Source organism: Galeopterus variegatus, unplaced genomic scaffold (genome assembly GCF_000696425.1).
Source record: "Galeopterus variegatus unplaced genomic scaffold, G_variegatus-3.0.2 Scaffold13666, whole genome shotgun sequence".
NCBI lineage: Eukaryota > Metazoa > Chordata > Mammalia > Dermoptera > Cynocephalidae > Galeopterus > Galeopterus variegatus.
The window spans coordinates 5289-31749 of record NW_007739777.1 but is presented as its reverse complement, the minus strand read 5'-3'; the positions used below and the strand labels follow the sequence as shown (position 1 = coordinate 31749).

Genomic DNA, 26461 nt, shown 5'->3' with positions numbered 1-26461 from the left:
TGATTGTTAAGAATTGGCTTGTTTTAATTTGGCTTCTTTTTGTTTGTTTGTTTCTACTATAATCAACATTCTGACTACTAGAAATTTAATGACAAATAAATGTAGACTGTGTTTATCTGATTTGTCCTTAAAGTTAATGTTCTAAAAGCTAATTAGAAATTTATTTTCTTTCTCATTTGTTCTTATTTGTTCTTTAGCATGTGAGGCCTCTCCCTTGATATGTACCTTAAAACATTGTAAGTTAGAATGGCAACTCCAATTTTCATTATTCTGAGAATGCTCTGTATAATAATTTCCATTATAAACCCAATCTGGGGATGGGAAATGAAAATTGGTTTGGTAAGTGCCCCATAGAGTTATTTTGAAAATACAGAAAATTTGGTGAACTACCTTTAATTTCTGAAATGTGTAAATATGAAAAAATTGTTGGCTTGTTGCCTTCTTACTGTGAAAAGTTCCATCAGGGGTATGTATTTTAAATGGGCTTTTCTTCCCTTCCCTTTGTAAAATTGCCTTTGTGACATCTAGTTTTCTGTCATGTATTGCAAAGTTGTGAATACTGCCCCCTAGTGACAGAGTGTAATATTGCACACATGGTGTACTTTGAGAAATAGGGAAAACATATATATCATTACATTCATCAAGAGTTCCAGTCATGGTTATAACTAATTTCTTGCCCCAAATTTTCATTTATAAGCAAATCTCTTTTGTTTGGAATGCCATGTTTGTGCTGCATAGTTTGCTAAACATTGCAGTTTTCATTATTAGGGTCTTCACTCATTTGGTTGACAATTACCAAGTAGCTTCTAATGTCCCTTTTAAATTGGCAGTACTGTCTTTCCAGGTTACTCACCTAGTGACAGTAACAAAGCAGTTAACAAAGCACTTTACCAGTGACATGCCATTTAATCTTCTTAAATAACCTTTTGAGACATATGAGGAAACTGAGTCTTAGAGATGTTAAATGTCTCCTGTGAGAATGCATTATATTTAGAATTCATTGGAATTACAGAGGCCATCTGGTTCGTCCTTCTTCTTTATGCCTGTAGAAATTTATTTTGGAACAGTGTAAGAACTTTTGTATCTTTCAATATTTCTAAATATCTTTTAATTTTAATATTTTCTTAATATTTCTTAATATTTTCTTAATATTTCTTTTAATATTCTCTTTCTCTCTGGAAGAGTAATTAATTCTTTCTCTCTGGAAGAGTATAATTAAAGTATATAAATTTATTCTTTCCCCATTTTAATCTTCTTGATATGAACTTGCAGACCCAGAACACTTTGTGAACTTTGAGAAGTGTCTTTCTTCCATGAATAGCTCGGAAGTGATTTGTCTTCTGACTACCTTTGCTCAAATGGCTCAGGCCAGAAGAACCAACATGGATGAAGACTTCATAAAAATTATTGTTCTGGAGATATATGAGGTTAGAATATGAAGTTTTTAAAATCAGCTAAAAAATGTTTTCTTTCGGGTTGTCCATCTGTTGATTCTTTTGGGATTGCTCTTAAAAAAATGTGGCTTATGAGTGTTGAGCTACTGTCTATACTCATGGAAGGGGATAGAGAATCAAAGGAACATCATTTTGCTATTGGGAGTATTGAAATGAAAATCGTACCATTCTTTGACTCACTGCTATCTCTTGACATCTGATGCATGAGTTTTGGTAAGGAATAGGCAATCTAGCACAGCCTGACACTTGTAGCTTTTATACTGTATGTTTTCCTCAACACCCCTCCCCCAAACTCCATTCCTCCACCCCTGCCAGTAATACAGAAGCCTGGTTTCCAAGCCATTTTAAATGAGACAGTAGAAAGAATATTGAACCTGGAGTTCGAAGCATGAATTTTGTTTAAACTCTGCTATTAGTTGCCCATCTCACGTCAGAAATTATCTTTTCTCTCTGGGCTTCATTTTCCTCATCTGTAAAATGACAGGCTGGGCTGAGAACCTAACTCTATTCACTTTTTCACTGAGCCATCCCTAATGGTGGAAGGGAGTAAACTTTGGACTCCTTAGTGTCTAGGGACTAGCTCAAAGTGGCTACCAAAACTTTCATTGGAATTCCGTCTATATTTAAAAAGCCATGCACATTTTGCATTTTGGACTGTCATGTATCTGTTATTCTTTATAAAAAATATCTCTCTATAAAGTATTAAGTATATTCAAGTAAAATTATGTTCAAAGAAGATTCTCTGAGTTTATTATCCTCCCCTATTACTCCACTTTGAGAGTGAGAGACCTGGATGATTTAAAATTCTTTCTATGGTCACATACTCTATTTAGCTTTTCCTATACTTGTAACTTTGTGATCAATTCAAGCATGAAGTTAAGACCCGGATGGATCTGGAATTCAAGACTGTCTTCAGGGTCTGAAAAAAATATGGGGAAAAGTTGTATTTTCACATACATTAAGTGACATTCTCAAGATCTATTGCTAAGGTAATATTTATGCTCTTGAATAATGTTTCCAGTATTTTGACCAGGAGTTATAGTACAAATTACATTCTGTATTATGTTCTGATCCTGTGTGTACGCGTATTTGAAGCAATACTTAATCTTCCTTTGATGCACTGTCACATTTTTCTATTCTATTTTACTCTCTCTTACTTTTCTGTTGTATTTCTTTGTATTAAAAAAAATGGATTGTAACCTGTGGCTTGAAAGGCACTGTTCAAGAGGAGCTGTTAAACACTGAAATTTTGGAAGCTTTTTCAGTTAGGGGTCTTATTTTGTAGGAGAGAATAGGCATTTCCATGAAACGTATTCTGATTTCCATCATTTTAGTGATATCCTCAAATTTAAAAAAGTTTTGACACGAAGGGACTGTTTTATTGCTACTGACAAACTTTGGGATATATTTTGAATCCAGCACTTGAAGCGGCTGTTATAAATAGTTGCCATTTCCCTAGATCCCCTTTCCTCCAACCTTCCAGTTGTTATGGCAGACAGTTTGCTATCTGAAGTTTCGACATCTTTTTGAAAATGGTGTGAACTGAGGCTCAATGTGAGATTCTTTCTGCTTTACTTAAAAAACCATGGAAATGTGTTTTAGACTGATAATTGGTATTAAAAGTACCATCTCCTCCCTTCCCTCCATTTAGGTATCTTATGTTACCCTGTCCACCAGAGAGACTTTTTCAAAGGTTGGTCGAGAGCTTTTAGGGGCCATCACAGCTGTTCACCCTGAGATAATTTCTATCCTTTTGGATAGAGTTCAAGAAACCATTGACCAGGTTGGAATGGTAAGAGCACTGAATTTGTTTCTTTGCTTTTTTTTTTTCCTTTTTAAAAAAAATCCTGAAGTAATGGAACAATGGTAAAAATAGGAAGGTTGGTGGGAATGACTCTGTCACTTAAGGGCACAACAGGATGAAAGGAACTAACATTTACTGTGTGCCAGTCTCCATGCCAACTTGGGATTAGCTGCTGCTTATACAAAGCTGTGATTGTTTCTCTCAAAACTCCTCAAAGTTGACTTTCCCACTTCTTTCAATAACAGGTTTTCATTTAGTTATAATCTGTAGTTAATTAACAGTTTTTATTTCATAGTTTGTTTGGCTTTCACAATTCTTATATTTTATGCTTAGAAAAAACAACTGTGACTATGAAAGAAGGCCCTATGTGAAATCAGTCAAAAACAAAATTAAACGTAGTAATTTTAGTTGAGCAAGACACAGATACAGTTTATTTCTGTCATTTGTCACAATCCCTTTTGCAATCTTCATGTAGTTTTTAAAAACAGCTTTCTTGATATGTAATTCATACACCATTCAATGCGTCTATTTAAAGTGTACAAGTCAGTGGTTTTAAGTATATTCACAGATATGTGCAACCATCACCACAATCAACTTTGCAGCATTTTTATCACCTGAGAAAGACACCTTATACACTTTAGTTACAACATCCTATTCTTCCATCTCCCCCAGCCCTAAGCAACTGCTGGTCTGCTTTCTGTCTCTATTGATTTGCCTATTCTAGACATTTTATGTAAATGGAATCATATAATATGTGGTCTTTTCGTGACTGGTTTATTTCACTTAGCATAACGTCTACAAGGTTCAACCATGTTGTAGTATGTGTCAGAATTTCCTTTTTAAGCTGGAATAATATTCCATTGTATGCATATATCACATTTTGTTTATCCATTCATTCATTAATGGACACTTGTGTTGCTTCTACCTTTTGGCTATTGTGAATAATGCTCCTATGAATATGAGTGTACAAATATCTCTGAGACCTTGCTTTCGATTCTTTTGGGTATATACCCAGAAATGGAATTGCTGGATCATGTGGTAATTCTATTTTTAATTTTTGAGGAACTACCATACTGTTTTCCATAGTGGCAGTACGTGGTACTTTCTCCTTTTAAGTAAAACACTGTGTCCTGCTGTGATGACATTTCTCTCTCAAGTGTTTTTCTGTTTTTGGCTACACTTTCATTTTTAATTTGGCAATAATACTTCTGGTAGTAAATTGTGCCCAGAGATATGCCTAACTTTAAATGTAAAAATTGGAACCATAATGTTTTTTAGAACACGTTTTCTGTAAGATGCCTCCACTCTCAGTTTATATGTGTGGTTCCATTGTGCACTGTGAACTTGCTCAGGTTTTTGGAGGGCCTTGTTCAAGTCCCCTATGCCTTCAGATGAATATGATGACTTTGAATATTTTTGATTATTTTTTCTTGAGTCAGTTTTGGTACATTATGATTTTAAAGGGATTTTCACGGTTCATCTAACTAGTTGAATGTATTGGCACTGAGTTCTTTGTAATATTTTCTTGTTAATCTTTTAATGACTCTAGGGTCTTTCACGATAAACCCACTTTCATTCTCGATGGGCGGCTATTGTGCCATACCATTATTTTACATAGACATAGATGCTTTTCTGGACAGATCTCAATGCTATATTGATTGTTCCAGCACCACTATTTTTCTTTCTGTCACATACTTACAGGGTAAAGTAGGACTTTTCTTTTTTAAAATTACCATTTTACCATTTTATTCAGAATAATCAAGATCTTTTTTAATTAGTCCTTGTGAAAATTTAAGTAAATGCACACACACAATAAAAATAAAGGAAAGAAAAGAAAAGTTTATTTAATAAAAATTCTTTCTACTGTTCTTTCAAATTTTGTTTTGGCTTCAATTTGGAACAGTGCAGAACCTGAAAAACACTAGAAGGTATGTCCTAGACCTGTGTTGTCTGATATTGTAGCCGCATATGACTATAGAGCCCTTGAAATATGGCTAGTCCAAACTGGAATGTGCTCCAGTACAAAATACTGACTGAGTTTTGAAGGTTTTTTGACTTTAAAAAAAATATGGCTATTAGAAAAATTAAAATTGCATTTTTGGCTTGCATTATATTTCCATTGGACAGCACTGTTCTAGGCATTATAAAATGAATTGATCTTCTGCTCAGTCTCCCTTAAAACAAATTGGAATAAGGGAATCCAGATTTATCATAATTTTTTTAATAGATATATTATTAAAAAAGTGGTGCTGTAGACTTTATGTGAAGAGGATTTTTAAAACTTTTTATCATGGGATATTTCAAATTTATATAAAGTAGGGAGAATATTATAATGAATCCCTATGTACCCATTATCTAGTTTCAACAGCTGGTTGATCTTGTTTCATCTCTACTCCTGTCTGTTCCTCTCCCTGCCCCAGTTTGCTTTGAAGCTCATAGAAATATCCTTTAAAATGCATAAAATAGGAGAAAGTGCTAAAATTTTTGTAAAATGAATGGCCACTCCCTTATTTATCATGACTTTAAATTTGTGTCTTAGTATAGTGGTTTACCTAAACTGAAACTTACCAATTTACATATAAAAAAAAGATTACAAAGGACTGCAAAATGTGCTTTCAGTGTATCATCATCAATATTAATACTCATTTGATTTGGGCGTCCATGATTTCCATTTCACTTATCTAAAAATCCAACAAAACCCCACTTCCTCTTGGAGAAAAATTTTTGCAAGCAGTTTAATAATGTAGTGTTACAGTAATATAGGATTATCCTTAAGTCTTGATTGTAATGATTATTGTCTTCTTTTTAATAAGGTTTCTCTATACTTGTTTAAAGAACTGCCTTTGTATCTTTGGCGACCTTCTGCCTCGGAGATAACTGTGATTCGAGATTGGTTATTGAATTACAGTCTGACAGTGGTGAAGAATAAACTGGCCTGTGTTATTCTAGAAGGACTGAATTGGGGATTTGCTCAACAGGTATGTGTTAAAATTGTTCCCAAGAGACAGGAGGTTCTACATGTATCAGTTTTCAAGGAAGCATCTTCTCAAAACATTAATGTTTCAGAGTATCATTTGCAAGGTCTGCAAATTCATTTAGCTGTGTCAGAGTTTAGAATCTTCTCTTTAATTCTGTTTTGCATAGTGAACATCCTCTAAATGAAGATAAATTGTTCCACATTGAAAATTCTTCCCTTTTTCCTTAGACCATATGTATGTGTTGTTTTGTCTCTGGCTAGTTACTTTACTTTCTCCTAATTGCCTCTTTCCCTGTCCAGCTTCTGGTCTCTCTTCCTCCTGCAGTTTGTCTTGCATGTCATTGCCAGAGTTGTCTTCTGAAACACTGTGTATTGGTTAAGAGCCTGAGCTCTGAGCTAGCCTATCTGGGTTCTGTTCCCAGCTCTGCCTCCTCCTGGCTGTGTGCCCCTGAGCAAGTTTCCTAAACTCTCTGAGCCTTGGTTGCTCATTTGTAAACATTGATGTATGTAGGCATACCTCATAGGGTTGTTGTAAAGATTCAGCAAGTCAGAACACATCAGACATTTAGGACAGTTCTTGACACATGTTAAGAACTCAGTGGTATAGTTACTAATGGTTTGTTATTAAGGGTTTGCTACATATCATATGTCTCCAAAGATGCAATGTGAAGTGATTTTGACTGTTTAAATAAAGCCTTTCCTGCCTCTTTACCTCTATTTAACTAATAGGTATTATTAGTTAGCTCCTTGATCAAAATATTAACATTGTAAGGAGAAAGTGGTAGAGAACTCAGCCCTCTACAGCTGTCTGCCAGCTTTTGTTCTCAGCAAGTCATTTAGTACTCTAGGCCATCTTGTATGGTTTGTATTAACATGATGCCTGTTGTACACATGAGAAGACTGAAGTCAGGGAGCTTCTCTTCTAGGGTGTGCCTGACCACCTGGGACTACCCATGGTTCATCTCATGGAGGTGCTGGTGGGTGAGAGCTACAGGGGGCTGTTTTCCACCTTCATATTCCCTGACTTGTGAACAGAATCCCCCAGCCTCCCCTCTCCCAGAGAGCTGCGTGAAGACTCCACTAGAGAGTCCCCTCACTCTTTTGTTAGAGTTAGGAAGGTCATCTTCTTTGAAAGAGTTAAGGAATATATTTCTTCAGACTGCAAAGGAGGATTGGGTGGGAAATTTAGTAGGCAACTTTGGGCTCCAGAAGGAATATTTTACCTATGTTGTAGAATTAGGAAGGTCATCTTCTTTGAAAGAGTTAAGGAATATATTTCTTCAGACTGCAAAGGAGGATCGGGTGGGAAATTTAGTAGGCAACTTTGGGCTCCAGAAGGAATATTTTACCTATGTTGTAGAGCATCTTATTTTCATTGATAATAGAACAAGAAAAGGGAATGCAGGCTTATTTTATTAAAAATCTTCTTATTTACTTAATACTAATTAAGCATCTTCCTGGTTTGTGGCAGTGCCCTTAACCTATAAGTCAAAGTCTTTGTAGAGATTCTAGGGTGGGATGGGGGATTACATTCAAAGATACCTTTTTTGGCTGGGGCGAGGGATGACTCAGGTTCAAACCTACATAGGTGCAGTGTAATGGCTCTTTGAAGAGTTCAGTTTTTTCCTATCATAATTTTATAACTTCACTATTAGGAGATGTGTTTTTTGGAAAATTTGGCTTCTGCATCCAAGTTTTTACTATTCTGCCTAATCTTTTGGTTCAAAGGTACAAAAAACTCCCCAAAACAAAAAAAAAGATGGTATGTTTGTGATTATTTTTCTCTTAAAAGGGTACCCTTCATCTGGATCAAGCAGTCCATGTTGAAGTGGCTTTAATGGTTCTTGAAGCTTATCAGAAGTACCTTGCGCAGAAGCCATATGCTGGGATTCTTTCTGAAAGTATGAAGCAGGTATTTAATTCTCTTCTGTATTGAAAACATAAATCTTTATGAATGGCCTGGGCAGATAAAGTAATCATATTTGCTCTTAGATTTCCTAAGAACATTTCTTGCAATTTAAAATATTAAAATTGATTTTTATGATTGGGTGAAACTTTTTCTTTAAGAAGTAGCCTTTCTGTGACCATTTTAATATTAGGGATTTGAGTTGAGCTATAGTTGTATTCCAGAGCTCTCTTGTACTGGCTTGGGAGAACTGGCTGTTAAATTTTCAGGAACCTTGCAAGCCAGGCTGTTAAACTGTTAGTAGCTTGAGATTGGCCGTGGTGGGTATTTTTACACCACCAAAATTGGCAAATATTATAAATGAGACCCCTTACCCTGATTCTTAAACTTATTTATCAGCATTCCATTTGGTGAGTGTCAACTTTTATGTCAGTTCTCTTTTATTTGAGCTAAGATCAGGTTCACAGAGTGACCAGCAAGTAAGTGGAACTGGTCAGTTGTGAGAAGTAGCTTTAATGTAGTGCAATAAACATTAATCGAAGACCATTAAGTAGTATATACCTTTCTTATGAGGGCATTTTTGATCACAAAAGGAGATGGATGGATATGACTTTACTGATTTAATTTGTGTGGGACTAATGTGGCTTAAAATAAATAATCGTTTTAGGTTTCATATCTGGCCAGTATTGTTCGATACGGAGAGACACCTGAGACCTCATTTAACCAATGGGCCTGGAATTTGATCTTGAGGTTAAAACTGCACAAAAATGATTATGGAGCACAGCAGAATTGTCCAACTGTTCCCTTCTCCAGCACGGTGCCTGACATGACAGAGTCACCGACGTTTCATCCTCTCTTGAAGGCTGTGAAAGCGGGCATGCCCCTCGGCTCTTACCTAGCCTTATCTATGACGGCTGTGGGCCACAGGTACAGTGTTTGGCCTGAACCTGTAGGGTTGTTGAACCTCATAGGTAGTAGTTCTGAAATTTCATTTTTCACATCCCAAGGTCTGAGGCCTCCATCAAACCTATTGAAGTATAATTAGGGCCAAATAATAAGCCTTGATTAATAGCTTATCAAGGAGAAATGCCCAAATTCACATAAGACAGATTTGTACCAGAAAACCACCTTGTTACATTATGAAGAGAGCTATACCTGTGACCCAGAAAGGAATGTTTATGTCAGCAGTAAATTTGTATGATCTTCCTCAGAATAATGATCAAATGAAAATGATTTGAATAATGAATAGTGAATTTTTAAAGAAAGCGATGGCAGCCCAACTCAGTCTCCTTAGCTAAAGGACTACACCTGACCAAGAGAATGAAATGCTTGATCAGGTCACATGCCTGACTCTGGTATGAGCCTGTAGTTGTCTGTATTTCTTCCACTGGAACATTTCTTACACCATAGAGCAGTTGTCTATTTAATCTTCTCAGGGATCCTGTTATGTATGTAACTTGTATGAGGTCAGTACCCAGGAATGGTGTTCGTCTTGTGTTAACATTTTATTCCTACTGATGAAGATTGTAACAGGCGCAGTAAATAATTGAATGCGTGAGTGAATTCTCAGTTGGTTAAAAATCCTTTTCTTTAAAGATCCTTTTCCTATAAAATATTAATTTTTTTCTAGTCTGTCCATTTTTCTAAAGCCTTTTTGACCTGTGCTTTCTGATTCTTGTGTTTTAGACTCACTTGTAACACCTTTCTTTTTAGCGTCCTCATTTCAACAGTAAGTATAATTTCAATGGGACACCATTGTCCTTCAGCTGTTATGTTCAGCCTTGTGCTATGGAGAAGGAGAAATATGGAATTATTAGATAACTTCCCACAGGTTGTTGACAGTCCATTGGTAGGTATAAAACAATTGGCAGTATTGTAGAATATACTTATAATCACGGGCTGAATGATATGTATAGAGCCGTGGTTCTCAGCTTTGGCTGCTCTTTGAGACCCTTTTTAAAAATGCCAGTGCAAGGAAGAGGGTGAGAATCCTGGTTTAATTGGTTTGGGAGCTGGTTCTATGGATGACACTAAGGTATATCCTGCACTGAGAACCACCTAGAATATGAGCAGAAAGACTGAAAGGAAGGAGAGAGATCAGTAGAGCAGGATATGTTCATGGAGGAGCTGAGCTTTGCAGAGGAGTCTTAATTTAGAGAAGACATTCGAGGCTGAGGAGCACAGTGTTGATGTGTTCCTTCCCCAGGTGCTTAGTGCCCACAGTTGACAATTCAGTTCCAGGGCCATCTTCTGCCACCTGCAGCATCTGTGCATTCTGAACAGCACAGTCACTGTATTGTATTGTAATCGCTCCCTCTTCTCATAGACTGTTGACTCCTTGAAGATAGGGGCATTGTCTTGTTCATCCTTGTATCTCCAGAACTTGTACTTAGAAGGTATTCAGCAAATGCTGGTGGGTCGCATGACTGTGGGAAAGAGCATCAGGTGTCTGAGCGGATAGGGAGGGAGGAGGGAAGATGCTGAGGAAACACTCTTGACTGAAGCCTGAGATACATGTTGGAGAACGGAGGTGATCATGTGGTTGATAGTGCCAAATCCCGGACAGATTCGAAAGCTACTAGTAAGAGAAGAGGAGAGACCTGGTACAGGCCTTAGGAAGGCACTCTTTACATTGTTTCCAGTAGCTCTAGTGTCATTAACTGTTTCGTCTACCTCAGGTTCCTCATCTCTAAAGTGGGAATGATAATAATATTAGACTTATTTAATGAGACTTAAATGAGTTAGAACCATGTAACATGCTTAGAACAGTGTCTGTTCTGGCACGTGGATTCTTTAAGTGCAGTTTTCTGAAGTGTTTCTTGATTTTTCTGATTTCTTGTATCCATTCCAGGATGGTAGCTTATGATTCACTGACAGGGGTATGGGTTCTTTCTAGACATAAATATTTGTTTAGTGCTGATTATTGAATACTGAATGGGAGCAAGGGTGAGAATAAGTGTTTCCCCTCAGGCTGACCTCTAGTGTAAAACTCCACCATGGTCATCTGCGATGTAGACGTACTAGAGTACAGAAGTAACTTAAAACAATCCTATGAATGGGCTTGGGGCTGGGGGCAGAGTAGGCAGAGACATAAACTGTACATGAATATAGCATTACGAACACTACAGAGAACAGTAGTCAGAAAATCCTCCAGAATCTTTCCCACCCTAAAAACATTGCTTTTTTTCTGTTTATCTATTCAGTATTTCTTCTTCTTTTTTTTTTATTGTAACATAGTTGATTGTACATATCTGTGGGGTACAGAGTTGAATGTCAATACCTGTGTGCAATATGTGATGCTCAAATCACCGTTGTTTTTTCTTTGATCTCTTTTAGAGCTGTAGTGTTTGTATAATTTCATATCCTTTGTTTTTTACTTTTAGTATTGCAAGTATTTACCTTGTGGCACAAACTTTGCACTGTTTATTTTTTGAAATGATTTTCCGCCCTAGAATTAAAGCAATATAACCAAACTGCAGAATTAGGAAAATGGAGAAAAAGCTATTCACGTCTACCGCTCTAATACAGTGAACATTTTGGTGTGACATCATCTGTGTTTTTTTCCCTCTATATAAATTTTCTGGGCTGGCCCAGTGGCGCACTGGATAGTGCGCTGCTTGGGAGTGCGGTGGCGCTCCCGCCGAGGGTTTGGATCCCATGTGGAGACTGGTTCCCGCTCACTGGCTGAGCGCGGTGCAGGCGCAACACCGAGGGTTGCGATCCTGTTGCCGGTCCCTGGTACGGGCGTGACACTGAGGGTTGCGATCCCGTTACCGATCAGTAAAAAAAGACAAAAAGGAAAAAATAAAAAAAATAAAAAAAAATAAATTTTCTTTTCTAGTAGTTATAATCATGAGTATGAAATTTTATGTTTTTTTCCCTAGTATCATATGGTAGAAGTATTTTTCCATGTTGCCCTTGGCCATCATATTTATGATTTTTAAATGATGCAATAATATTCCCAATGAATGGAGTTTTCAAAAATTTACTTAAGTCATTTTCTGCCTCTGAGTTTTGCAGTTTTAAGTAAATTTGAAAAGTGCATCTTTACATGGATCATCTTTCATGTTTTTTCCATGTTTGAGATTATTTCTTAAGGATAGATTCTCTGAAGTTAGTCAAAGAATAAGATCATGCCAGTTTGGTTTCAGAAATTTTACCAGTTTATACTGACAGATTGAGCTCACTTTCAAATCTTCTTTTTGCTGTAATATACCTTGTGGGCTTATCCAGAGAAGGAGAGCACTAATTGAGAAGCAAAATGGGATAGTGAAAAGTGCTCTGGACTAGAAATTTGTAAACCTGGGTTCTCATTTTGACCCTACTGTAGGAAATTATGTGAATTTGGGCATAATACTTTTCCTTCCTCATCTAGAAGGTAAATATCTAGATGTACATTTAAGTTCCTTTGTAATTCCAGAGTTCTGATTCTACTGTTTCTGTGTGAAGATTGGGTATGAAGAATGTGTTGGAGACCTGAGATGATCCAGCTGATAGCCCATTGGAAGAGTATGGTTTTAGGAACTGGCTACTTTGTGTGCTCATTGCCTTTTTCTTTTTCCATAGCATTGAGAAGTTCTGTGCAGAAGGCATCCCACTGTTGGGAATTCTGGTCCAGTCAAGGCATTTGAGAACAGTGGTCCATGTCTTGGATAAGACTGTACCTTTGTTCTATCCTTGCCAGTATTACCTTCTGAAGAATGAGCAGTAAGTATCCTCTGTCTGTGGCAGGAATTGTTCTTTAGAAACAGCCCAGTGAGTACAAGTGACTGTGTCTTCTGCTTTCTCAAGTAAAATAAAGGGAATATTTCAACAGTGTATTTTTTATGAGGCAGAAGACTTTACCCCAGTTTAGAATGCAGATTGATGAACAGTGATTCTAAAAATGATTCTAGTTTTATCATCATGAAAGATATTTTCCTTCTCATTTACTTTGGATTGTGTATTATAGCTTATTAGTATTTGAAAAAGCAGTTGTTTCCATGAGACTCAAAGAATAGTGCTTCTGACATTGAGCAGCAAATGGCTTTGCCATTGTAACAATTACAAGAGGTTGTTTTTAATTGCCTACAGTGTGCGTAATGCAGTATTGCAAACAGATAAGATACGTAGAAAAGTGGGAAAAGAACTGCCTATCCAGGGAGCAGGGAGTTGAGCATCTGGCTGGAGCCTCATGAAGAGTGATGAAAGGAGAGGTGAGGCCCAGTGTGGAGGAGCCCTATATGGTAGGGGACAGGTAGTGCATTCACAGACACAAGGAGGATGTTACAGTTTTCCTATTTTGTGTCAATTCAAGCATTGTGTCTCAAACTTGCCTGGTGATGAGAATCACTGGGGAGAGCTTATTAAATACAGGTTCCCAGTCTCCTCTCCTGCTGATTTTACTGTAGTAGGAATGGGTTAGGGTCTGGGGCCAGGGAACCAATTTTTTTTTTTTTTTATAATTGGCACCCTGGGCACTAGGCAAGTTTGGGAACTGAATGATTTAGAAAACATTTGTACTTTCATTAGTGAAGGGGTGGGGAATGTGGAGGGGATAGTGGTGCTTTGGGTGTTTTTTTTCTCTAATGCTCTTTAACTTGCATGTATTTGTGTTTATTAGATCTGTTGACTATACTTCTGCAGGTAGGTAGAATTCCTTTTAGTCCATGTTATTCGTGACAACCTTATTCTTCTGAAATTCCTGAAGATTTCTCAGCATCCCTAAACAGTGCTTTGGTCTAAAAATGGGACCAATTTAATATTTTTCTGTTTTTTTCATAAGTAATAAGCCACTGGAAATTCTCTTGACTCCTGATTGGAAGGTAAAGCGTGTCCTCCTGTGTGCTTGGCAGGTTTCTGTCACACCTCCTGCTGTTCCTACACTTGGACAGTGGTGTGCCTCAGGGTGTCACACAGCAGGTTACACACAAGGTGGCACAGCATCTGACGGGAGCCAGCCATGGGGACAACGTGAAGCTTCTCAACAGCATGATCCAGGTCAGGGCCCTTGCAAGCTCCTAAAAATACCCTCACCCATCTTCCCAACCAAAAATACCAATCTGGTGTTAACACATTTATGATTTGGTCATTTCAAATCACTTGGCACAGTGCTTTGGCCAAGAAGGTCAACAGATTAGGGCTTTGTAGTAGAGGTAGGTATTATTCTGTTGGTGTTTTAAAAATGAGAGGCTGGTTGTTACTTTTCACATCACCCGAGCCTTTCCACAGGCACACATATCTATAAGTACTCAGCCCAATGAAGTGGGTCCTGTTGCTGTATTGGAGTTCTGGGTTCAGGCTCTTATAAGCCAGCATCTTTGGTACCGGGAACAACCCATCCTCTTCCTCATGGACCACTTGTGTAAAACAGCTTTTCAGCTGATGCAGGAAGACTGTGTGCAGAAATTACTCTACCAACAACATAAGGTAAACTGTTAGAGAATTATCTTTCAGACACTAGCTTGATAATAGCTTTCTAAAAAGGTTCCCTCAAATGCCTAGTTCTCACTACTACTCTGTGGCCACTGCCTTTTTAAAGCTTTGCCTTAATGGCGACTTATCTGAATATTCATAGTCCACCAGCATGGATCCCAGGGAGGTCAAATGAAAGGACACTGCAGGAAGAGCCCTGCTGATTACATTTGGTTGTAATGCACTCCTGGGACTGTTGCTGCTGGTGGACTCATTCTTGAAATCTCTGGCTTACCAGAGTCTTCTGTTGTAATGAGATAGTTGCTGATATTCTTGGAGAGTTCACTGCTAAGGTTTTTTTTAAAGCCTCCTCTCTGCCCCACATCTCCTTGGTGTAGAATGCTTTGGGTTACCACTGTGACCGGAGTCTGCTCTCTTCTTTGGTGAGCTGGATCGTCGCAGGCAACATCACTCCTTCCTTCTTGGAGGGCATGGCTACACCCACTCAGGTAGGCAAACCACTGAGAGGACCATGTATTAACTTGTGGGCTTTAACATTGTTAGTGCTTGCTGCGTATCAGTATACTTTTTCATTTAATCTTCACAACAGCCCTCTGCTGAGGTTGTACTATTGCCATTCCTGTTTCACAGACGAGTTAGCTGAGGTTCAGTGGAGTTACATGGCTGGCTCAGGATCAGACAGCTGTTGATGAGACTCCAGTTGGCCTGACTCAGAGCCTGCCCAGCAGTGTGGCAGAGAGGTTAAGAGTGGGTGCTGGATCCAGACGGCCCGAGTTTCAATCTTGCCTTGGGCAGCTTCCTTACCTGTCTATCCTCAGTTTCCTCATGATTGTACCTATATGTAAAGCATTTAGGACAGTGCTTAGCACATGGTCAGTGCTAACTAAGTGGTTGGCTCTTGTTTGATTATTGTCATCATTATAATCAACAGCATTATTTTCATTTTTACCACTTCTCAGATTTTGTATGTAAAATTATGTCTCTTTTTCACCATTTAACCCAGTAGTTACATTCTTCAGCCTCCTATCAGTCTTACTTCCTATTCTTCCTCATACCTCTTGTGACCAAGCTGAAACAAACTGTTTGCTGTTACCCAGACACATCTCTGGGTTTTCCACCCCTTTGCCTCTGCCTAGCTGATTCTCTTACCAGGCGTGCCTTTCCCTTTGATTTCTACGGAGAGCCTTCTCTGATATAGCACTTTACCCTGGCTCAGCCCTCACCACTGCCCACTTCCCATTTTGGTTACTTACATCTTAGTCTTGTCTACTCCACTAGATGGAAAACTTCTTAAGGGCAGAGCCCATGTCTGGCTCTCTTTCCAGTCCCTCATACATACAGAACTTTCCCAGTAAATATTGTTGAGTAAACAAACATCCTTCTTGTGGTAAAGTAGCCTTTCCAAAGGAATTTAACATTTTCCAGTGATCTCTTTTATCTAAATTTATGCCTGTGACAAGAATATACATAGGTATTAAAAATGTGTTAATTTTAGAAACTATGAGTATTTGCTGGCTGAGATCAATGATAAGAAAAGATTTTAATTTGCAGAATGTCAGGATATATTTTGTCATTTGGAGTTAGCTGCTCATTCCTCTCCCTTTTACCTGGTGTCGTTGTAGGTCTGGTTTGCGTGGACGGTACTGAACATGGAATCCATCTTTGAAGAAGACTCGCAGCTCCGAAGAGTTGTTGAAGGGGAACTGGTTATAAACTCTGGTTTTACCCCTGACCAAGCTCTGAAGGTGCAAATAACAGTTCTGCATTTGAGTAGTGTAAGGTGGCTTACACTTTGATGCTGATGGACTCACCTTAGCTTTTCAACTTCTGTGTTTTCTTTTGTTGTCATGCTTGGGAAACACAAGAAACAAACCAGTACTTACAGCTGTATAATTGAAGTGTATACTTGCTTCCCAAGGTTCATTTAACAAGGGTCACAACCTATTAATTGAAGGCTGTGTTCATCACATGTGTGAAGGAGATTGCTGTTTTCAAGCACTTGCCATCATGTCCCAAATGCATCAGAATCCCCTGGAGAACTTGTTAAAAATCAGATTCCTGGACCTCAGCTTCTGAGTTTCTGAGTCTGGAGTTGGACCAGGAATTTATTTTTAAAAACTCCCTAGCTGATTCTTCAGCTCATTAAAGTGTGAGAGAGACTGGAATAAGGCTTTAGATTTAAAGGCCTTCTATTTTAGGTACTATCATATCGACACTGGTTTTGGGTTTCAAAACCTGTTAAGGAATTTATCATTCTTAAAAATCCTTTTAAAATCTAAATTTCAAAAGATTGATAAAGTTTCACAATCACATGGACTTCTGGTTTTCATATCATTCTACTCTCTTGTACTATAGCATTGTACATGCAGGGGAATATCAAATGGAAATTTGGTTAGACTAGACTCTAAAGACACATTCCAATTCTGGAATCTGTGGAAATGTTTTAACAGAAAAAAAGCTGCCCCATGTGTCTTGCTACCAAGGAGGTTAAAGTGTTAGCTAGTGGGTAGGAGAAGTGCTTTATATGACTTTCTTTTTTCTTACTGAATTGAAAACAAAATGTTTGGCATTTCATTTGGATCAGAGTAAAGTCTTTTCAATTGTGTTCATTTCGTGGTTGCTCAAAGCGTGTCCTCTTTTGTAGAAAGCCCAGGCCCAGCTGAAGCTCCCCATCGTGCCGTCCCTCCAGAGGCTGCTGATTTATCGCTGGGCCCATCAGGCCCTGGTCACACCTTCTGATCACCCTCTTCTGCCACTCATTTGGCAGAAGTTCTTCCTCCTCTATCTTCACCGCCCAGGACCACAATATGGGTATGGTACCAAGTGTAGTAAGTTTCTGTGAATCCATTCCTGCCTTCTCACTGTTCTGATTCTGTGTGTTCTTAAACTGTGTAATGTTAGTTTGAATCATTCTTCGGTAACCTCTGGCTAGGAGGTCTCCCTCTTCTGTTTAGCATTTATTAGACTGGACCTTTTTTGAGTTTGGGGTATTTTTGGGGGCTTCTTTTCACCATCCTTCGTACCCAGCATGGTGAAGACAACACCCTGGGACTGGGCAAGGTTTAGCATAGAACCTCTGGAGATGTGAAGGGAGAGAAACTGCCTCAGACCGAAGCTGCTTGTGTGACTGTTGTGGGGCTCATGTGGGGAGACCTTGTAATGAGTAGTGCAGGTGTGGACAAAGGCCAGGCTGTGTCTGGTAGCCCTGGGGTTGTGCTTTGGAGTGTGCAACATTTCCACTGGGTCAAACTGCCTCAGACCGAAGCTGCTTGTGTGACTGTTGTGGGGCTCATGTGGGGAGACCTTGTGATGAGTAGTGCAGGTGTGGACAAAGGCCAGGCTGTGTCTGGTAGCCCTGGGGTTGTGCTTTGGAGTGTGCAACATTTCCACTGGGTATGAAGGTACTCTGGCCAGCTGGAACTGTCCACTGTCACTGACCATTGTTCTCTAGCTTCCACCTCAATTCCTAGCTCTCCCCCATTTCTTGACTCATGACTTTTAGATGTTTGTCACTTCTGTATTCTACCAGATTTCAAGTTCTTCAATATCGGAAACCATCTTTAAATCTGTACCTCTGTGTGGTGATGATGTCTTAAATTTGCATAGCATTTCGTTTTTTTTAAAACTACTTTTTTATACACCATCTTGTTGGATCTTCAAAATAACCTTTGAGGTAGTATTAATTTAATGGTGTATATACACAGCCATAGTAAATTGCCTTGCTAATTGACTACTACTTTGTGCCATACGGAAAGGCACTTATGTTGAAAGGTTATAGATCTGTGATTGTATTTTTTAAGGTTACCCATAGATGGTTGTATTGGAAGAAGATTTTTTCAAAGTCCTGCTCATATCAATTTGTTGAAAGAAATGAAGAGGCGTCTGACTGAGGTGGCTGACTTCCACCATGCTGCGAGCAAGGCCCTCCGAGTTCCAGCAGAGGGCAGCGAACAGCCGCCAGAGAGTCAGGCTGGTACCCCCGGTTACCTGACTTCACCAGAGCTGCACACAGAACTTGTGAGGTGAGCGTGGTTACTTAACCATTCATGTTGTTGTTTGTAGCACTGGTACTGTGCTAGAGCAGTAAGCTGTGTTATAAACTGCTAGCCCTTAATCTCTTAACCCTGTTAGATTGAACATGGGGGGTGGCTTTGGTATAGGTCTGCTTCTTGAAATGTTTCTCTTTTATTTTCCTTAAGAGAAGTGAATCAGCAGTTCAGATGTACCTCTGTTGGCTGGAGTCCGAGTGATAAATCAGAGGGCTGATATCCTCTTCTGTTTCTTTATGTAAAAATAGAAACCAAAACAATTTCATCATAGCAGGTTCAACAACTATTAAAACCTGCAAGAACAGTTCTTTAAAAGAAACAAATGACCAGGGCAGGGCTCTTTAAGATCTTCCATGGGATTCAGGGATCCACCTGGGGTGGGGGTACGGATTAGTAAGCTCCCAAAACTGCTATAAAAGCAGGCACAATGTTTGCATCCCCCAAAGGGTTAAGAGCTCTGACTACATTTGGATTCCCTTCACACTATTCATTCACCTTTCATTAGTAAGTTTGAGATAAACCAAATATTAGTTTTATAAATAAGACTTAAAAAAAATTGCTCCTGATAATTAACCCTGAATACAAAATAGCTTGGTGAGGAAGCCCAGCAGTTCACTTAGCACTGAGGCCTCAGGCGGGCTTGACCTCAGCCTTTAGGGCTCACTCTCGACCTCCAGATTGATTTCTGCCCTTATCTTGCCCCGTTGAAGGAAAACTTATTTTTAACCAGGCTTAACCAGTGGAAGACTTTCTCTTTGGACATTTTAGATCAGCCAGGATACTTCCTTCTGCCTCTTAGTAAAAAAAATTTTTTTTTTTGACGGCTGACCGGTGAGGACATCTGAACCCTCGACCTTGTCTTCTGCCTCTCTTAAATCCCCTTTCCTGAGGTACATTTATAAAGTGGCCATCTATCTCACCAAATCAGAAGCAGAAGAGAGAACAGCATACCTCTTCCCTTTAGGAACCTCAAAGCCCTATTCATGTCTCTCTTTCTAGACAGACTGTTGCAGAAGTAGAGGAGGTAATTTTTCACTTTATTGAGCAAAACCAAGCTGTGCCACCTCCTGGTCCCCCACCCAGTAATTTGTGCACTGTATTGCCAACTACCTCTCTAGTACTGTTGCTGCAAACAGCTGCTTAAAGTACCAGTGATCTTAGCTAAATGTCTTCCTTGTAAAAACACAACAAAACTAAATAAAAATAAAGGAAACATGATATTTTTCAAAAAAGTTTTTACTGGAAAATTGAGACTTTTTAAAAAGCCTGGTTTTGTTTTATTCCTTCTTTTAACAGAAGCAGGGTGCACACATGCTGTGAATTTTGTGATTCCTTGAGGCAGGAGATGGTCATTGAGCATAAAGCTGGCAAATTCTTCTAATGCATACGTTTAAAATGGCTCTTAATGTTTTCTCTGAAGGACAGAAAATGTGCTTAATTGAATGTTATTTTCGCTTTTCCAAGCATTAAGGCTTACTGTGACTGAATTGGTCTGGAAAGAAAAGCTCCAAATTCAGATCCTAGGTCTGTGGTAAAACCACCTTCAGTTATTTCTTTGTGCCGTATTTAACTCTACTTTAATAATGGAGTTCTCAGAGCCCCTACCTTATAGCTTTTGTTTTAGGACTTACTACATCTTATTGTAATGATCTGTGATGTGTCTCCCTGCCAGACCATGAGTTTCTTGGGAGCTGTGGCGGTTGTTGGACACATTTCCTGTATTATGGACTTTCTTTACTCCTATGAACAGTGCCAGAGTTCCTAGATATATGAGAAACTTCATTTGACTGCGCATCTTTTTATATTTTATATAATTATGTTTTTATTTTTTAGGCTCTTCAATGTATATATATTATGGCTAGAAGATGAGAATTTTCAAAAAGGAGATACCTATATCCCTTCTCTACCAAAGCAGTATGATATTCACAGGCTAGCAAAAGTGATGCAGAACCAGCAGGTGAAACTACGACAATATCTTTTTTAGCATATCTCAATGTAACTTGAATGGGTCATGTTCATAACATAATGGTAAAACCACTTATTGATATGGAAATGGGTGGTCACTCGAGTGGTCATTGTTTCTGTGGGTTTTGTCAGCATGTGAGTGATTATTTTGAAGGGATATTACCTTTTGAATCTCCAGCCCCAATGTGGCCTCGCCAGAGGGCTTGAAGCTTGTTCTAGAGCTTTCTACAACCTCATAAACTTAGTTTTCCTGTGACTGTGATTTTTCCTTATTTTAAATTGTCAGCTGTTGAATACTTTTAAGCAATCATCTCTTCTTCCATAAAAAGTACACTAAAAATTTATAAGGTTCCATACATTATACAGGAGGCTAATTGCATGGAGTAGACAAGGAGCTCACTTTTGACTTCAAAGATGCTTGTCAGTGTCATAGTTCTGGCTGCCCTTTTGGAGCCACATGATTCTAGTCTTCATATATCCTAAGCTGTCCTCTCTCTGGCACCCAAAGATGTCTGTGATCCTTTTTCAGGCCCAAACTTCTAATCTCAGTTTTGTTTAGGCTTCTATAGCCATCTTAGGGGCAGAGCAGGGAGTGAGGGGGTGGTGGGGAAGACATCACTCACGTTCCAGTTCCTTTTTTCTAGGGGTTGAACTCCATTGGGCATTGATCCCAATGCTGGGATGGGATTTAGGAACTTCTAAGACTTGAGAGACTTTCATTCGGATCCTTAAACTTACCCACTTCCACATTGTATGTACTGTTTTATCTCCAGTGGTGTCTTTGACTTTCTTCTATTTTCTTTCCTTTTTTCCTTCCTCTCTTTCCTTTTTTCTTCCTTTCATGAATATTTATTGAGTGTCTTCTAAGTGCCAGGTATCTAATGCAAAAGATAGAAAAAGAAATCTGATAGAGTCCCCACCTTCAAGGAGCTTACTGTCAATTGGGGGACTAAATAAATAAATATTACATCTCAAGATCAAGACTGTGGGAGTGGAATGCACAGGATGCTGTGGGAACATAGAGTTAACAGCCCCTAATTCAGACTGGGGCTGGAGTGGATTTTTTAGCTGAGCCCTGAAGTTCAAATGGGAGTTGGTCATGTTGAAAAGAAAGGCATGTGATGGGGAAGGGCAGAAAAGATGCTAATTGGCGGAAAGACCAGTGTGTGTAAAGACCTGGCAGGTGAGAGAGGATTTGGCATATTCAAAGAGGTGCAGGTGAAAGCATAGCAGCTGGGGCAGAGCAGATGAAACCAGAGAGATGAATAGGGATAAAATCACTAAGGGCCATATAAGCCTTTCTAAAGAATTTGGATTTTATTCTGAAGTTTTTGTTTGGAGAGCTATTGAAATAGCAGCAGTGATTAAAATGGATAAATTAAAAATATATTGAGGGAGAATCAGTAGGATTTTGTGGTTGATTAGATGCGCAGGGACTTGCACATGTCTAACTTGGGTAGCTAGAGATTCTGTTTACAAAGACAGGGAATACCAGAAGGGGAGGTGACTGAGGAGCTTCAAAGAGAGCTGTCTGTAGAGGACCAGAGGAGTTGGTCTGGAGAGGAGATACAGATCTAGGGTTCAGGAATAAGGCAGTGTAAGAAACGTGTGTTCAATGGTAATAAAATGTTTAGATTATGAAGAGGACTTGAAGGTAGAACCCTGAGGAATAACAACATTTAAGGCACAGAGAAGTAAGACTGAGAATATAAGGCCAGAGAAATAGGAAAAATAAATACGAGATCATGGTGTCCTGAAATACTTTCAGTGCAGTTTCATACTCAGCTCTTCTTTATACTCCACACCCGAAGTCCTTATTCAAGGCTTTGCACATAGTAGGTACTTGGTCACTGTTTTTAAAAATTAACCTTAACTTTCTTGGTTCTCTGACATTTATTCTTATTCCTCAGGATACTGAATCAATTGCTTTCTCTCTCTTTTTAAAGTTAGTCTTTGCTTGCCATTTGATATGTAACACCTTTTTTGTCTATATTTCAAGCTCAGAGTTATTTTATATTTTTATGGTTTCTAAGACATCTCTGCTTACCTATCATTAATATTTTCTCTAATTGTTAGCCTCTGCCAATAGTTGTTGAGCAGAAGGTGACATAGTGACCCTGTTTAAAGAAGGTATGTATATATAGTAGGAGGGTCTGGTGCAGCACATTGAACAGGGGTGCGTACAGGATCGAGGATTGTGATCGTTATTACTTTGGAGCTGTTCTTCTGAGTCTGGAATGCCTTGTGCCCATGTGGTTGGTTTGGAAATAATGACTTAGAACTTCATGGCAGTGTGCTAATTGGGAAGCCAGGTACATTTTTAGGCTTACAGGAGTCCTTGGGCCTGTAGAACACTTAAAATCAGAAAAAAAGTAAATCATGGTTTGCAAAACCATAGTCCATATTTGATCACTTGCTATTACTATTTGAAGTAGTTTTTAGTTTTCATTGATATTTGACATTTATTTTGCTGTTGTTGTTGAAGGTGTTCCACCATTCTGATATGTAGTGTTCACCAGAGTGAAGTAAATACAGTTCAGAATATGCCAGACAGCCCATTGGAGTGTGGAAAGAGAGAACTGGAACCTCTATTTCTATTTTTTTTCTCATTTTATTAATTTACGTCTTTATTTCACCTTTTATTATGAAATAATTCTATCATGTAGAAAAACAGGCAGAGTAGTATAATGGGCAAGCCCTTTCCCCCTCCCCCGTGTTTCTAGCTTCATCCATAGTCCATACACTCCCTCTGCCATATTGTCTTGGAGCTAATAATCCCAGAGAGCATTTGATACATAAAGATTTTAAGAGATAAGGATAAAAAAGTAACATAACTCAGTAGCATTTACATCTAAAAGTATTAACAGTAATTACTTAATACCAGATATCTAGTCATTGTTCAAATTTCTAGTTATCTCATAAATATCATTAAAGTTTAGTTTTTATTTATTTTTACAGTTTGTTTGAATCTGGATCCACATTTTGTGATTAGTTGATATGTTTTATAAGTCTGTTTAATCTATATAGGTCCATCCCCTATCACTTTTTTCCCCTTACAATTTATTTGTTGAAGAAACTGGGTAGTTTGTCTATACAGGTTCCCCAAAGTCTTGATTTTGCTGATTGTACCTTCATGGTGTAGTTTAATATGTTTTTCTGTTCCCTGTATTTCCTGTAAATTGTTATCTGGATTTAGGGGCTTTATCTAATCCAGATTTGATTATTTTCAGTGTATTTACTTTGTATCTCTTTAGAATTTTCTGTTTTTTTACCTGTGTCTTACAGTGTACATAATTTATTAGCTCAGTAGTATATGTATATAACTTATAAATATATATATAGTGGGGATGTTAAAATTGTTTTTTTCTAATCATGTTACACAATCAGAAAAGTTTCACGACTAATGCCATTTTAAATGCAACTCATCCTAATGCTGGGGAGCTTGGAATGGACCACCTCATGTTGAAACTCACTGGTTCACTTTGTAGTTAAATGTGTAGTTTTATATATGAATATGTGATTCATCTGTCAAAGTTAAAATACTGTGGTTCCATTCCAGGATCTGTGGATGGAATATTTGAACATGGAGCGCATATATCACGAGTTTCAGGAAACTGTTGGTTTGTGGACGCAGGCCAAGCTTGAGTCCCATTCCACGCCCTGCAGTTTGTCAGTGCAGCTGGACTTCACTGATCCTCTGTTGGGTGAGTCATGTGAGCATCAGTCCCTTTGAATGACTGACTGACTGATTGAGTCAGAGCTGCTGAGGGTTAAGGTTTACACACTTCATGCCTCCAGTGAGAGTTGCTTTTTCACTGATCCTCTGTTGGGTGAGTCATGTGAGCATCAGTCCCTTTGAATGACTGACTGACTGACTGAGTCAGAGCTGCTGAGGGTTAAGGTTTACACACTTCATGCCTCCAGTGAGAGTTGCTTTTTGGGGAGTTCAGTGTTAACTTGTCTACCACTTAGAGTTAGGTTAGGCTGTGAGTGAGAGAAAAGTCCAAGCAGTAATGGCTTAAACAAGATAGAGCTTTATTTTTTCTCAAAAGAAATAAGTTTGGAAGCAGGCAGTTCAGAGCAGTAGGGTAGCTTCATGACCACTGCAGGCCTCCATGGCCCCCTGCTCCTCCTCCCTGCTTCCCCTCTATTCTGCCAGGAAGTGTCCACCCACTGTTCACGATGGCTGCGGAATCTCAAGCTGTCACAGTCACATTCCAGTAGGCAGGGGGGTGAGACCACTTCTTTTAAGGACTCTTTCAAGAAGCTGCACATAGACTTTCCCATTCCACCTTGTTGCCCAAACTGAGACACCTGGCTATACTTAGCTGGAAAGGTGGCTGGAGAGTGACCAGTTGTGTACTCGTTGTTAAATTTTTTCTGTGATGCTTTAGAAAGACATTTCATTTTACTTACAGAACTATGTGTAAAATGCAGCTTTAAATGTAATTATTTTGGGTTTGCAGTTTTAAAACTCAGAAGTCTTTCTTTTTTTTAATAAACTCTTTTTCTTTGTACCTGGAATCCTTACCATACAAATGGATCATATTCCCAAAGTTTCTAAGTTAATCGTTTCTCATGGTACAGTTTTCTAGAAAAACAGTGTTAGAAATTTAAGTTAGTTTTCTTTGCCAGGCCACAAAAGGCCATTTGACCTACAAAGTTGCTGACATACTTCACAACAAAAAATAATAGAAAATGATATTTGGGGTCACCTATTTTAATAACTGGATATATTTTTCAAATATAGGACATATAATAAAATTATGGGTATAATTATTGACCAAAATATTGAAATATATAGTGTAATAGAATACTGAAGTAATTCAGAGAAAGACAAAAATAATTTCTTATTCCTGCTCTATCACTAACCAACTTGTTAGTTGTGCGAAGACGAAAAATAAGAACCTCTTTTGGCTTCAATTTACTCATCTGTAAAATGAAGGCACTGGACGGTCTCCCTAAGGCTGTGAAATTTTTCCCTCCAACATTTCTCTTTTTTCTTTTTTCCCTGATTTTTTTCTGATTATGAAAGTTATATGTGTTCATTGAGAAAATAAGTGAATAGAAAGATATATAGAGGAAGGAATGAAGATTGCCTTTAACCCAGCCATGTAGAGTCTCATTTTCTATTCCTGAAAGTTTGTTAAACGAGAAGAAGAAATTTGTGGGTAGATCTGGAAACTGTTGAATGCTTTCTGTTCATGCCATCCTATCCGCAGTGCTTTCATGTTGCCTGAACACTGCCCTGAAAGGCTAATTGTTTTGTCTGGAGTTAAGCTAGTAACTTATGAAGCTCTTAGTTTGCTCTGGGCCCTGTCCCAGTACTTTACATACAGTAATTCAGTCCTCACAGCAGCGCTATGCAGGTTATCCCCGTGTAGCAGGTAAGGAGCCCAAAGTGTAAAATGGTTAGGTAACTTGTCAATGTGTGCCCACACAGCTGGTATGCAGCAGAGCTGTCTGGCTCCAGAGACCCTGCTATTACCACTTAGAATCCTACCTCTTGTTTCTGGCAATTGATACAGGGCCTAAACAAAATTAGGGCCTAGATTTATAAACAATTAGTTTCAGGTTTTTCTCAGATGATAGCAGGTTAGGTGATGATTATGTCAAATGATTGAACTTGGGGGTGTGATCATAGGCAAAATTTCACTCGCACATTTTTGATACCAAATTCTTTTTCTTGAACTAAATTGGCTTTGTTGGCTTCAAATATTTTGTCAGTTGTTGTTCAGAGTGGTGATTACAGTTAAATATGCTCTGAATCTAAATGTTTTTCTGTCTTTTATTTTGTATTCAGAATATTATTCTTAATTTTTCCTTTATGGTAAGTTATATAGGGTTTGAAAAAGTCCTTGGTTTTTCTTTAGAGTATAGCCTATAATGTTG

General features: G+C 38.5%; 1 protein-coding gene across 1 annotated transcript in view; it reads left to right on the top strand.

Moving 5' to 3' along the window:
• Positions 1 to 1259: 1259 nt before the first annotated feature.
• Positions 1260 to 26461, top strand: part of LOC103581678 (ectopic P granules protein 5 homolog) — a gene marked incomplete at both ends in the record, with an annotated part of 29156 nt that continues 3954 nt past the window's right edge. The window contains 14 exons of the mRNA XM_008563454.1: positions 1260 to 1427; positions 3106 to 3246; positions 6072 to 6236; positions 8028 to 8147; positions 8809 to 9068; positions 12708 to 12848; positions 13976 to 14120; positions 14352 to 14549; positions 14933 to 15043; positions 16178 to 16300; positions 17200 to 17366; positions 18356 to 18577; positions 20438 to 20561; positions 24129 to 24273. Of these exons, the coding sequence (XP_008561676.1) occupies positions 1260 to 1427; positions 3106 to 3246; positions 6072 to 6236; positions 8028 to 8147; positions 8809 to 9068; positions 12708 to 12848; positions 13976 to 14120; positions 14352 to 14549; positions 14933 to 15043; positions 16178 to 16300; positions 17200 to 17366; positions 18356 to 18577; positions 20438 to 20561; positions 24129 to 24273 (2230 nt within the window). The remainder of the gene's footprint in view (positions 1428 to 3105; positions 3247 to 6071; positions 6237 to 8027; positions 8148 to 8808; positions 9069 to 12707; positions 12849 to 13975; positions 14121 to 14351; positions 14550 to 14932; positions 15044 to 16177; positions 16301 to 17199; positions 17367 to 18355; positions 18578 to 20437; positions 20562 to 24128; positions 24274 to 26461) is intronic.